Source organism: Lipophrys pholis (genome assembly GCF_963383615.2).
Source record: "Lipophrys pholis genome assembly, chromosome: 9".
NCBI classification, from domain to species: domain Eukaryota; kingdom Metazoa; phylum Chordata; class Actinopteri; order Blenniiformes; family Blenniidae; genus Lipophrys; species Lipophrys pholis.
This window is the reverse complement of record NC_137639.1, coordinates 31003578-31017614: the sequence shown is the minus strand read 5'-3', so window position 1 is coordinate 31017614 and position 14037 is coordinate 31003578. Positions and strand designations below refer to the sequence as shown.

General features: G+C 44.7%; 2 protein-coding genes across 3 annotated transcripts in view; both read left to right on the top strand.

Annotated features, from left to right (window-relative positions):
- trim33l (tripartite motif containing 33, like) overlaps positions 1-5925 on the top strand; it is a 29935-nt gene extending 24010 nt beyond the window's left edge. For both annotated transcript variants that reach the window (XM_080472008.1, XM_080472009.1), the window contains exons 9-13: positions 951-2805; positions 3081-3192; positions 3941-3997; positions 4099-4221; positions 5569-5925. In XM_080472008.1, coding sequence (XP_080328134.1) covers positions 951-2805; positions 3081-3192; positions 3941-3997; positions 4099-4221; positions 5569-5769 — 2348 coding nt within the window. In that variant the 3' untranslated portion in view covers positions 5770-5925. The remainder of the gene's footprint in view (positions 1-950; positions 2806-3080; positions 3193-3940; positions 3998-4098; positions 4222-5568) is intronic.
- Positions 5926-7931: 2006 nt separating this feature from the next.
- Positions 7932-13624, top strand: LOC308114246 (macrophage mannose receptor 1-like). The gene is made up of 6 exons (XM_080470962.1): positions 7932-7963; positions 8564-8620; positions 10236-10601; positions 11947-12360; positions 12434-12528; positions 12901-13624. The coding sequence occupies exons 2-6, from the start codon at positions 8584-8586 to the stop codon at positions 13021-13023; spliced, it is 1035 nt and encodes a 344-aa protein (XP_080327088.1). The 5' UTR covers positions 7932-7963; positions 8564-8583; the 3' UTR covers positions 13024-13624.
- Positions 13625-14037: the final 413 nt, after the last annotated feature.

The following is a 14037-nucleotide window of genomic DNA, read 5'->3' as shown; positions in this document are numbered from 1 at the left end:
TTCACATTTTCTTCCATCACATGACCGATACTTTTGTGGGATTTTTTGGGGGGGATCTTTTATATTCTGCAGCCACTCTCAAATTTCATCCTAACATTTCCGTTGCCTGCAGAATGAGAAACTGCCCTGATCAACAGATCGACTCATCAGACAGGAAAAAAATCATTTGTAAAAAAAAACAGTTGAAGAAATGTAGCTTTTTGTTTGTAGCGTCTTTACAAATCCTTTTGAGAGTCGAATGTTGGTAACTTGTAATAGTGACACATGGAAAGTGAGAAAGTAAAGAAGGTCGGTGTTGCTCCTCCAGCAATGTAAACCTCCGGCAGCTTCACTAGAAAATGGTCCAGGATGTGAGTGACGTGATCTCTGCTGCTTCCTGCCAGAACTTCCTCTCAGAATTTACTAATGTCCTGTCAGGACTTCTTCTCAGAACTTCCTGCCAGGACTTCCTGCCACTACTTCCTGTCAGAACTTACTAACTTCCTGTCAGAACTTACTAACTTCCTGTCAGGTCTTCTTGTCAGAACTTCCTGTCAGAACTTACTAACTTCCTGTCAGAACTTACTAACTTCCTGTCAGAACTTACTAACGTCCTGTCAGGACTTCTTCTCAGAACTTCCTGCCAGGACTTCCTGCCACTACTTCCTGTCAGAACTTACTAACTTCTTGTCAGAACTTCCTAACTTCAATAATAATAATCAGTAGAAGACTTCTGAAGCAGTTATTCACCCTGATAATAAGGAGTTACAATAATCCTCTTGGAAACGGACAAATGATGAATTACTTTTTCAGCTTCACTCTGAGTCAACATGGTCCTGATTTAAGAGACATTCCAGGTGAAAGAAACGGTCCTGGTCCTGGTCCTGGTCCAGCCCTGCAGACTTGTTTAATTTGGAGCTGAAGGATCAGTGCTGATTCCAGATTGTGACTGATTGTTGTTTTGGTTCCAGTTCAGGTCAAATTGTCCTGGATTCCGTTCTCTGTGTCACAGAGCTCCGGTCAGAGAACCAACCCTCCTCCTCCTGCCTGTCCTGACGTGAACCTTCTCCCCTCCACCACTCCCAACTACCCCTCCCTCCACAACCTGACACCCAGAGATTACACTCCTCACAGCTCATCCTCCAATCCTTCCTCCTCCTCCTTCTTCGCTTCTACTCAAACCTCCTCATCCACCAATCCTGTTCCCCCCTGTAAGAACCCCCCCCAAAGCACCTCCACCTCCAAGGCTCCCTTATCGCTCCCTCATGCTAGCTCCTTCTTCATTCCCACATTCAAGTCCTCTCCTCTCATGAACATTTTGAGGCATCCTATGCAAACGGGTGACATGCACTCCTCCTCTTCTTCAGCCTCCTCCTTTCACCCCTTTACCTGTTCTCCGGTTAGCTCTACTTCAGCCACCGCCGCCCCCGTCCCCCAGGTGAGGTCGTCGGCAGAACAGCTGAGGTCCACCTCAAGGACTGCGCAGCCTTCCCACTTTACCTTCAATGTGGTACCACGTTCAGATCTCCTCAGAAAGCACCAGACGCCTCTATCTCAACCAACTCTACCACCTGTATCCCCGCTCCAACAGGCCGCTCCCAGTCAGAACCAGCAGCTCATGGTTCCACCTCAACCTCTACCAACGGTACCACCCGTACCTCCGCCCGAACAGGCCGCTCCCAGTCGGAACCAGCAGCCCATGGTTCTACCTCAGCCTCTACCAACGGTACCACCTTTACCTCTGCCCCAACAGACCGATTTACCTGGTGCCGGTGCTCCCGTCTTCTGCTTGACAAACGTCTATACGCCGCCCACAGTGCTGATTCCGACCCACACGCAGTCTGCCTGGTTTCCCATCCACCAGTCTCCGCTTCCAACCAAGCCACCTCCCTGCTATGCAAGTCAGAACCCCATTGTTGCCTTCTCGATGGGGCAACAGTTTAACCCAATGGAAGGAGCCTTCCTCGGCTCATTGGGTCCAGTACCGCCCACTCATCAGACTCTTCCTGTTACTTGTAATTTGGTGCCTCTGAGTGGCTCCACCTTTCTGCAACAAAGTCCTATAAACCAAGACTCTGTTGTACTCGGCAGTGGACCGTCTTCCTATCAGAAGCACGTTTCCAAAAGCAGAGCTGGTCTCCTCAGGAAGCAGGTTTCCCATCGGCTTTCAAAACCTGCAGAGGACAAACCAAGCAGAACCACTGTGTTGGAACGAACTGAACCTGCAGAGGATGAACCAACGAGCACCTTACCCGACAAAACTGACTCTGCGGAGAACGAGCCAACGAGCACCACCGCAGACCAGCCCGACCTTCCACCGGACGAACTGCCAACCACCACGTCTGTGGAAGAAGACTCCAAGCTCATCACCTCCACGTCAGGAGACATCGAGTTTGCAGAGACGCCAGAAACGCCAAACGCCAACGAAGAACAACCGAGCCCCGTGATTGGACAGCGGCGCGCCAATCCTGACAAACGGCAGCTCAGATTGTCTCTGGTCAGACTTCCCATTGCCCCGCCCACACCCCAAAGCCCGCTCCCCAGCTTCCGTCTGGTCCACGGCGACGTCGAGAATGAGATTTACTTGATGGAGATAACGGAGTCGCCCACCAAAGCCAGGTCGGAGTTGGAGGTCACCGAGCTGCTCAACGAAGCCGACTCAGAGTTGGATTTCACAGAGCCGCTGTCCTCTCCAGGGTCTGACCTCTCGGTGGAGATACTGTCCTGCTCGGTGTGCGTGTCTTCAGACTCTCTACTCATCTGCTCGGCCTGCGCTCGTGGATTCCACAGAGAGTGCCACATTCCTCCGATGGGACCTGACATCACGTAAGAGTTCCATTTCTACTGCGCCAGTCTCGGGAATAACACGTTTTGAAGTACTTGTGCAGCCACTGAAGTTTGAAGGTACCTGAAGGTTTCTTGTGCAGAGCTGCAGTCTCTCTTTGGTCCACGCTGTTACCTTTAACATGAAGAGAACCGTTGTCGTGCAAACAGAGCCTCAAAATGCTAGTTTTGCAGTTTCACGTGAAATCACATAACATAAGATCGCTGCTCTGTTTCAACTACGTTGTGTCTGTCTCTCCCTCGTCTTTGTCTTGCAGGCCTGGATGGATTTGTTCTTTGTGCCAGGACCTGTCGGACCCGTCGGACCCCTACAGCTCCGTGAGGCTCCCGGATCCTCTGGGACGAGGCCTCAACCCGCAGGATCAGAGGGTACGAGCGGCTCAGCACTGCCACCCGTGTGGCGTTCGTATTGTTTCATGTCATCAAACACAAGACTGGTCAGCGTCATTAAAAGCCTCATTTCCACTGCGTGGTACGGTTGGTACAGTACAGTACAGCAAAACATGCCCAGACCCAAATCTGTTGTGCGGTTCCACCACAGAGAGTACGATTTAGGCCTTACACAAAAACAAGTGTATCCACAAAACATTCTTCACTTTTAGGGGGTCCGTTTACACAACACCGGTGTTCTGATCCACTGCATCCGTGAAGTTTTTATCCTGGCTCCCAAGGTGGGAAGATTCTTTTACGGTCGTGATTCCTGCGGAGACTGACGGATGCGATGGACCCTGTTACTGCACATGCACCTTTCTCCTCCCTTCCCTTCCTGTTGTAAATAGTTCCTTCTGCTCATGCTCCAGTAAACAAACATGGCCGATCTGGTAGTGGTTTGACTCTCGGTCCTTTTTCTAGTTTTATCGTCCACATCAGTGGTTTAATAGTTGAGAATCTCCCCTGATAGCATCTGATTCCTCATCAGTCCACTAGAAAGTCTTTTCTCTCCACAGTTTTTATCCCAGAGAGGAAGTAATCCTGACCTGGAACACCGTAAATGTTTAAAGTGGGAATTCCCACCTGATGTGGATTTCTTTTAGAAGTTGTAATTCCGAGTTCCAAGGACCACTGGAACACACCGTTGGAGGTGTGTTACATGCATTGTGTGTTTTGTGTGTTTCAGAGTTGTGAGAGTCTGCTGCTGTTCCTGAAGGTGGAGGGCTGCAGTCGCCTCACCGAGGTCAGTCCGCCTGCTCCTCCGCCAACTGGCCACTTGTGGTCGAGCTCCTGTTGCTCCTCCAGCAGGTGGCGCTCCTCTGATCTGTCACTTCCTGTCCTCAGTTTGCCAACTGGGTTCTCCTGGAGCCAATAGCAGAGCGTCTGAGGCTCTGTCTGGAGCCTCCCTATAAAACCACGGTTGACTTCGTCTCCGACATCTGGGCGGTGTTCAGGGACGCTTCGCGGGTTAGTAACAAAATGGCTGACGTCCCGAAGTGGAGATTTCCTGTTTGCACATCAACACTGTTAACGAACCACAGGTCTCATTAACAACATGAAGATACATGAAACTTTCCATGTTTTAGCAGTAACTTGTTTGTTGCTTTTTACTTCAATTAGTTTACTGAAGTCTGAGGTGAGACCACTGCTAGCTTTAACTTCAGTTTTAGCTTCAGCTTTAGCTTCAGGTTCAGTTGTAGCTTTTAGGTTTAGGTATAGCTTTAGCTTCAGATTTAGTAGCTAAAGCTAGTTCTGCTCCTAGTCCTAAAAACAGAACTAGCGTTAGCTTCAGGTTTAGTTGTAGCTTTCGCTTTAGCTTCAGGTTTAGTTGTAGCTTTAGCTTTAGCGTCAGGTTTAGTTGTAGTTTTAGCTTCAGCTTTAGTTGGAGCTTTATCTTTAGCTTCATCTTTAGTTTCAGCTTTAGTTTTAGCTGTAGTTTTATCTTTTGTTGTAGCTTCAGGTTTAGTTGTAGCTTTTAGGTTTAGTTATAGCTTTAGCTTCAGATTTAGTAGCTAACGCTAGTTCTGCTCCTAGTCCTAAAAACAGAACTAGCTTTAGCTTCAGGTTTAGTTGTAGTTTTAGCTTTAGCTTCAGGTTTAGTTGGAGCTTTATCTTTAGCTTCATCTTTAGTTTCAGCTTTAGTTTTAGTTGTAGCTTCAGGTTTAGTTGGAGCTTCAGGTTTAGTTGGAGCTTTATCTTTAGCTTCATCTTTAGTTTCAGCTTGAGTTTTAGCTGTAGTTTTATCTTTTGTTGTAGGTTCAGCTTTAGTTGTAGTTGTAGCTTCAGTTTTACCTTTAGCATCAGCTTTAGCTTCAGTTGTAGTTGTAGCTTCAGCTTTAGCTGTTGCCTGCTTTCAAAAGCAGCTCATATTTTTTCACTGAACTCCTGTTTGTTTAAATGGCTCACAATGGTTTCACACCAGCTTTAAGTTGACTTTTTGTAATGTTTTTCAACTTATTTTCAGACTCACTTCAGACCTTTAAGACAAATTTTAACCTGATTTCAGATTTTTATCCCATCAAAGGAGCATCAAATTACAGAGGTGAGTTCACAGAACAGAAGGGGCCCAATAACGGCTCCCTGAGGAACGCCGCTGCATTTTGCTTTTAGTTTCCCAAATAGCTTTTGATTTATAGACGTTTTAAAGAAGCCAATTTTTAACCGTCATCTTTCAGGCATCTTGTACAGTCTTGTTCACGCCCCATGAACTCTAACCCTCACCCTGAATGTTGAGCTGCTGGTTAGTCCAGGACCAATCGGTTGAGTCCGGTCGGTCCATTGTTTCGTCACTCAGCCTTTCCTCTCCGTCTGCAGGACGACGCCCTGAAGGGCCTGCAGAAGAGCTTCGGGAAGAAGGTCAAGAAAGTTCTGGGACGCAAAAAGCATCTTCTGGAGCTTCTTCTGTCGGGGGCCGAGGAGGACCAATCAGAGTCCAGACCCAGGCTGGGTCCCGTCAAGAAGAGGCTCAAGAGCTTCATGGACTCCAAGACTCCAAAGAAGATGAAGACCATGTAGCCTGAGTGGATCCAGAGCTACAGAAAGACTCTTCTACACTTTTACCAAGCTCAGTGTTTTCTGTTGTGAACTTGTTGTGTTTGTTTCATTTTTATTGTTCTTTCAGAGTTTTGGCAGTTTTTTTTTTTTTTTTTTATTAAATGATAAATGAGCAGCAGCTTGTCTTGTGTTTGATCTTCCATCTGCAGGACAGAAGAGACATTCACGACCCCGACAGGCTCGTTTACACAACGATTCAAGTGAAGACACATCGTTGTGTGTTTCAGAATCGTTAACCGTTTACACTGCAACATTCTGAAAATTTAGTTTTCATGTTGGTCCACTAGTGGGTGCTGTTGTTAGTTTTAGTGCTGAAAGCACACACACACACATGCAGCAGAGAGCAATGAGCTCTAAACATTAACAACAGGAGAACACAGACATTCTAGTGGACAGACCACCAAGATAGATTATTATGGTGACTGTCAAAATAAAACTACCAAGATGGATTGTTATTACCGTGACTGTCAAAATAAAACTACCAAGTTGGATTGTTATCGCCATTACTGTCAAAACAAAAGTAGTAAGTCTGAGAATATGGACGGGGAGTCACGACACCACGGAGGAAACTTTGTTCCGATTGCCTCTACTGAGCATGTGCAGAACTGCCAATGGCTACCACCGTGGAGTGGAGTAGCAGTGTTTCAGCCATCAATGACCTTGAGTGTTTCCAAAATGTCTCATTTTTGCCCGTTTCCATGGAGACGGACCCTAAGCGTTTCCAGAAACTCTAGTTTTCCCTTGTTTCTCCCACACTATACACACTTCTTTAGCTTATTTCAGTCACAACGTTGTACCAGGATTTCGGCCGCTATGGAAAAGATGATGCTTAGTGAGTAAAGCAGGTGGAATGTTTCACAGTCCCGGGTTTGATGGTTTGATTCCCTGTCTCTCACCCCAACAGCCTCTGGAGCGACAGAGCTCAGAGCAGAGTGGTCGACGGGGTCGAAGGACTTGGTTTTATCCGTGGTGCCAGCCGCTAGAGAGGAGGTTTTATTCCACTGTGTGTTGAGCTGCTGTGACAAATGGATCCGATCATCACTGATGTGTTCAACTCTTGTTTGGGTTCACGGTTTGATACCTGCGACCTCTATGAGGATTTTCTGTTTGCGTCCCTGAAATGATTTGAATAGATCATTTGAATTTTTCCTGCTTCCCTCTTTTATCCAAACGAACCTTAATGAAGTCTGAGTCTCTTGAACATCAGATTTACATCAACGGTCAATGTTTTCTCCCAATAAAGACTCAATTTACAGGTTTTCACTGCAGGAGACTCTTTAAAAGAAAGACAGTGGACTCCTTCAAAACATCAGAGTTCACAAGCAAAGTCTCAAGTCTTCCAGAAGAAGTCGTAACGCCCGCCTTGATAAGAATGCACGATACCACTTGTAAAGTACAAATACTAACCTTTAGTTACTTGCTGATACAGATTACCAAAACTAATACCCAGTGGCGGATTTTGCTGTGGACGAAGCGGGCAGCCGCCCAGGCCGCAAACTAAACGGGCGCACCGTGTACCTGCTTAGATACGGCCTTGTGATGCTGATGTGATGAAAACTCTAAACGAGAGCATTGGAGTACGAGTATCGGACCCGATGTTGGTATCAGTAAGTCATTTTTAATATGATATATTCACACAGTCACAAGAGCTTTTTAACATGATTATAATAGTTGAATTAGTTCTGTTTAAATAAACACAACTGTTAAGTACATTAAAAACAGTAGATTAGACACGGAAACTTTGGCTTTTAGAATCATGAACTATTAAGCCTGGATTGAAAGTAAAAGACAAAGTTCCACAAAATGTGAAAATATTGAGAAGAAATTGACTTTTCATCACGTTATTCCTCTTGAAATTTAAGGATATTTGTCATTTACAGTATCAATGTAATTTTCAGAAAATGAAGGCTTTTATTTTCCTAATCACTGAATTAATGACCATTAAAGTTGGAATTTACATAAACAGTCAAAAGGTTTTTTTATTTGTTTATTTTTAATTTGCATCCAGAAACGTGAGTGTCTTTAATGAAGGCTTTTATTTTCCTAAGTGCTTTTACGTGTGTGTGCATGCACATGTGTGTGTGTGTTCAGGCGTATAAGGATGGACAGGTCTGAAGGACCTCACACTGACGGCGGCTCCGAGTCGACAGGTCGGGTAAGATTCCGTTCCTGTACTACCAGGTACTACAAAGTACTTGTGTGTGTGTGTGTGGGTGGTTGGGTGGCAAAAAGTGATTCCCTGCCAAAAAGTGATTCTCGTCCACGAGAGCGCTCGCTGCTTCTTAAAACGGATCAGGATTTACAATTATAACATAAAAATACTAAATTGTATGAACACAGTAACAACTAAGGCGAGTCTCATGTTTCCTGTATGCAAAAAAAAAAAGATTCCGATTTGACAAAGAAGGATTTGCAGCTCACAGCGTTAGTGTCAGTAATGAATGTTTATAGTATTTATGTATGTGAGTTGTCTGTTTTCCTTGTTTGCATTTGTAAACCAAACTGCAATTGAGATGATTTAGCGATGGGTTACATGTAAAATAAAGAAATTATATGTTTTATATTGTTTATATGATTATTACTCATGCATGATACTTGAAAGGAAGGCAAGGCAGTGTATGCATTTCTGGCACAACACTGATGCTACAAGACTTAACTTCACACACAGTTGGCACCAGTTAATCCAGGGTCTCCATACGAATCCTGAGGTGCTCCCTCTACGCCGATGATGTGGATGTTTTCGTTGTTTTCCCAGCCTTTCAGCTCTCGGGGATCATGAAGACACACGGACTGGTCGTCCTGCTGCTCTCAGGTCTGTGAACTCTTCTCAGTCTTACGTCACTTTGAATAGAACATGATGAGCAGCAACTCAAGTATGTAGCGATAATAACTACACCCTTTGGTGAGCTTTTGAACATTTTAAATGTTTAATGAAACAAATTTACTGAGAAGACAAACGGATCATATTTGATATTTGTAAATCTGACTCAAAACCTTCTTTTTTTTTATTTACAATTTCTGTAGCTGAAATGGGTCTAGGTTGAATCCAAGGCTTATCCCTTTACAATCTATCAAGTTATCCAGGACACCAGAGATACAAGAGAAACATACAGAAAGAAAAAAACATATCTTTGGGCAGCTAAGCTTCAATTTTGTCCTTAATAGTTAGAATTTTGTCATTAAAAGAGTTTACGGTCATTACTGCTCAAAGGTAACGGGATAAGAGGTTGGAAAGAGCCGTGGCTTTTTGTCAGCCTGGCTATAGTACTGAAGAGAAACTTAGGGTTGTTCTTGTTTTCCTCTCTTACGTAGGCAGTTCTGATTGTCTTTACATTTTTATAGATGAACAAACTCTTGGCTGAAGCCAAGGCTTATTTTTGCCAATCCCTTTAAAAATCTATACTTACCCTGAACATCAGAGATACAAGAGAAAAATATAGTTAAAAAACCATAATAGAAGTAATATAAAAGAAGAGAAAAACTAAAGCTTACTCAAAGTTGTTCTTCTTAATCATTTCTGATATCAGTAATTTTTCATTGTGACCATTAAATATTTTACATTTCAATGTGTTTTGAAGCACAACAGAGATTTATACAATTTTAAGTCGTTGCTAAGTCCATCCCATAATATGACTCCCAGAAAGGAAACGTCTATATTTAACATTGGTTCTCACACTGCCTCTTTCAAACACACACAATCCTCTGAAATTATGATTATTTTCTCTCAATATGAAAAAATGTTGAACACCGGTGGGAAAACCTTTCTTGTCTTTTCACAAACACTTCAAAAAGTTGCTTGTTTTATAAATATTACCAATAGTTTTAGATGATTTCTGTTTTATATATTTTATATGTGGCTTCCAACTGAATTTAGGATTTGGGATTACCCCGAGGATTCTTACTCCATTTAGGATTAATTGAATGTCACGATTTGTCCTCGCGCCACCAAACACCATACATTTTGTTTTATTTTCATTTAATGATAACTTGTTCCTATAAAATTATTCCTTTAACCTGATCAACTCCCATTTCTACTGTTGTCAACATTTCTTTGATTCATAGACTCATTAAACTCATAAAATTCATTAAACCTCTGAAACTAAAATACTTAAACATGTAAATGTTTTAACTCAGAAGGTTTTTTTATTCAAAAGACTTTTAAAATCAACATGAGCTGAACACTGTTCTGTGGTGTCCTGCATGTTGGAGATGTCTTTCAGCTTCATCGCTCCGGGATCTAATTATAATGTCACCATCAAGCTTGTTTAAATAAATAAATAAATAAATGAATGAATGAATGAATGAATGAATGAATGAATAAATAAAAACAATACTGAGCCCTTCATTGACCTAGAACCTGCCGTGTGATGTGGAGAAGGTTCCGGGTTGAGTCGTTTGTGGACGTTTCCTCCTGCGTCGTCTCTCAGGTTGCCTGTTGGTTTGCGACCTTCGGTCCGCTGGCGCGCTGAGGCGTTACCACCGCGTCGACGAAATCATGAACTGGCCCGACGCTCGCCGCCACTGTCGAGAGAAGTTCGCCGACCTCGCCACCATCGAGGACGGCGCCAGAAACACAGAGGCCGAGCGGGCGGGCGGCAGCAGAACGAAGCTTTGGATCGGGCTCCACAACAGCACCTGGGGGTGGTCGTCAGGCGTCCACCTGAAGCCATACACCTTCTACACCAACTGGGCCTCGGAACAGCCGAGCTTCTGGAAGTGTGTGATGATGGCAGGAAGTGGACTGTGGTACTCCAGAGACTGTGACGACAAACACTACTTCCTCTGCAACAACGGTGAGTCCAGGGACCTCCACTCCCTCCTTCACTGCAGCCACTCCAGGGGATCCGGGGCTCAAGAAAGGAATCACAGGTCGTCGCCATGGCGACAAATTCGCAAATATTTCCTGAATAATAATAAGTGGATTTGATCGCTGAGCGGAACCAAATAGGAACAAGAAATGAACGTTGTTGTCAGATTCTGACACTCCCGGTTTGTGAGGTGAATTCGGTGTTGAACAGAAAGAAAATAACTTCGCTGAGACTTCTTGCTTGGATAAAAAGGATTTAAAGGGGACATATCATGCTAAATCCACTTTTTTAGCCCTTAAATGCATTTTTTTGTATATTTAGAGTGTTTAGAAGTACAGAAAAGTTCAAAGTAGTCTCTTCAGGTGCTCCGTTGATATCTTTATATTCTGTTTTGGTCATATTTTGCAATCGGTTTCGATTTTTCTATTCTCTATTACGTTTTTTGAACAATGACGTCACAGTATTCGCAGCGGAACTGCCAAATTAGGACAAAGATGGCCGAACAGGGTGGAGTTGAACCGAGTGTCAGCTCTGCAACCTGGAGAGGAGGGGGGGTATGAAGTGTCTCATTTGCATCTGAAGAAACCGCCCCAAAACAAGTTGCTCTCAGAAGCACATCAGAAAAGGGGTAGAAAAGGGGCCTGTGGAGCTCTAATAATGAGGAATTCAGACCCAAGCATTGCAGTTCCGCTTTATATAGACCACAACTGTATGATTTATATGTAAAAAGGAAGGATTTAAAAGCATGATATGTCTCCTTTAATATCAAATTGGATAGTATCAGAATCACAGCCCATATCTGCAGAGGGCTGCGCCCAGGTTCTTATGGGTCTCAGCCCCCGAGCTCTGAACCGAGGGTGTCCAGAATGTGTGTCCTGTTATAAACAATGATGATAATATAGCATCTGGCTGCACCTCTAACCTGGAGGCAGTTAACCTGCCCCAGACATCCTGGAGCCAGCGTTCCAAGAAGAGGAGATGAAGAATAAGAGAGAAACTTTATATTGAATGAAAGAAAATATATGAATGAAAGTATATGAACATACACTTCATTTGCTTTCCTTGACTAATCATCCATCCATCAACCATTTTTCATCCATCATCTGTCCATTGTGTAATTAAGTTGTGTAATTAAGCAAACAATCTATCAAGTCATTCATTCATTCAGCTTTACACCAGTATCATGTCTCATTTACTGGATGAGGACAGAGGTGCACCATGGATTTATTCATTTCAAACACACGTCCGTTAAAGTGAAGTGGAAGTTAGTTTTGGCTCAGAGTGTTTCCGCAGGTAAAAGCAGACTTTCGTCTGACATTCACTCGTTCAGGCTTGACGGGAAGCGACGTCTTAGTGCAGACTCTGCTGAGCTGGACAGACGCTCGCGCTCACTGCCAGAGGCACCACAAGGACCTGAGCGTCATCACGAAGGAGGAGGAGAACCAGCAGCTCCAGCTCAAGCTCAACTCCAACCACACAACAAACCCTCACGGAGTCACGGGTGGAACCGCTGGACACCCTGACCAGAACCAAGACGACCGGTACCAGTACAACCCCAAGCCCAGTGCCTGGTTCGGTCTCTTCAGACCCGAGTGGAAGTGGTCCGATGGAAGCACCGCCCCCTACAGGCGCTGGAAGGCGGTGCAGGCTCAGAGAGCAGCAGGATGTGTAACGATGGATTTGACGTCAGCCGAGTGGATTCAGCGTCCCTGCATCAATAAATACGCCTTCCTCTGTTACTCAGGTGAGTGCTCCGCCCAGTGATGGAGGTGTGACGGTTCAGTAGTGAGTCCCTATGATGTGTTTGTGTCCTGCAGAGGTGAATGTCTCCATGGTGAGGGCGGTGAAGCTTCGTCTGAGCTCGTCTGCAGCCCTGACTCAGTGGGCGGAGCCGGAATCCGTCCTGCAGCAGGTCAGAAACAAACAACAGATTTTAACATCCATCCGAAATTAATCAAAGATTTCAGCCTGTGTGGCTCCGGAAAAGCAAACCTGTGACTTTTCTCACCGACTGAATACAACACCATCCGTCTGGCGTTGACGCGTTCAGTAAGATCTGAGGCCTTTTAAAGGCTTTTTAGAGGCTCATCCTTTACATTGTGTTCAAATGTTTGTTTTTCTCTGAAACAGAACTTCCACCTGATTCACATGACTGTTTTGGTTTTATTGAAAGGTTCCATTATGACCTTATCACGATATTTTCGATGTTCACGCTCACCGTCCTCTGCCCCCTGCTGGTGAGATGTGGTCGCTGCAGTCTGACTGGGCGTGGACGGTGTTTCAGGTGAGACAGAAGCTGGTGGAGCGAGGTGTCAGAGAGGACGTGAAGCTGAGCTGGAGGAGGCAGCTGGACGGGAGGGTCTTCAACAGGGAGCAGGAGGAGGAGCAGCAGAGCGCCTCCTGCTGAGCCAAAGGAGGAGGAGCGCTATCTATCTATCTAGTTATCTATCTATCTATCTATCTATCTATCTATCTATCTATCTATCTATCTATAGATCGTTTGCAACTGATGTCAGATTTCCCATGATCCGCTCCGATTCGCTTCGGTCCACCATCTTTTATGTATACATCTGCATAAGAACATATCTTCGTATATTCATGTGATTTTTCCCAAATTCATCAAGGATTGAACATTCCAGATGAAGCTAGGTATCGCGGTAAGATAGAGGAGTGCTGTGGGGTTGACCCCTACAGCAATTTGTTAAAATTTGAGGAGGATGGAGGCACAAGGTCCATGTAAATGAGTCCACAGCCTCTCGCCTCACAGCCAGAAGGTCCAGAAGCTTTCAGTGTGGAGTTTTCATGTTCTCTCTCTCTGTGTGCTGGTTCTCCTCCGGTACTCCGGTTTACTCTCATAGTCAAAACAACCTGCTCCCTGAGCTACACCCTCGGCCTCCATCACCTCCCCAGAGCGCTGCGCTGTGTGGCTGGGGAAGACGGTCCATTTGGTGGAGAAATTTCCCGTCGGAGAACTAATGAGGAACTTTTAATAAATTAACTCTGCCGTCATTGTGTCCCGTGTGTGAATGTCTGCTCCAATGACAGCGTAGACATATGCTAGTAGATCATTCACTATATGTGTAGAGAACCTCCAGTCTACACGGTATTGTAAACGATCTATAATATTATATCTACAATACAGTAGAGCTCTACTACTGCAAGTCTATGTATCATTTTTCTGTGTTGAAAATCCCCTCAAAAAAGCACCGTGACAATATGAAACGAAACATTTTGCACCTTCCTCAACAGTTACCGGTGTGTTGTAAATAAAAGCTGGCGGACACTCGCCAATCAGAGAGGATCATGGGAAATTTGTGACGTCAGTGCAAACGATCTATGGCATCCTGTTTTCGTTTGTCCATGTGGTGCTACTATAGATCCCATTATACATGACGTCATTAGCAGGCGCAGGCACAAGCCC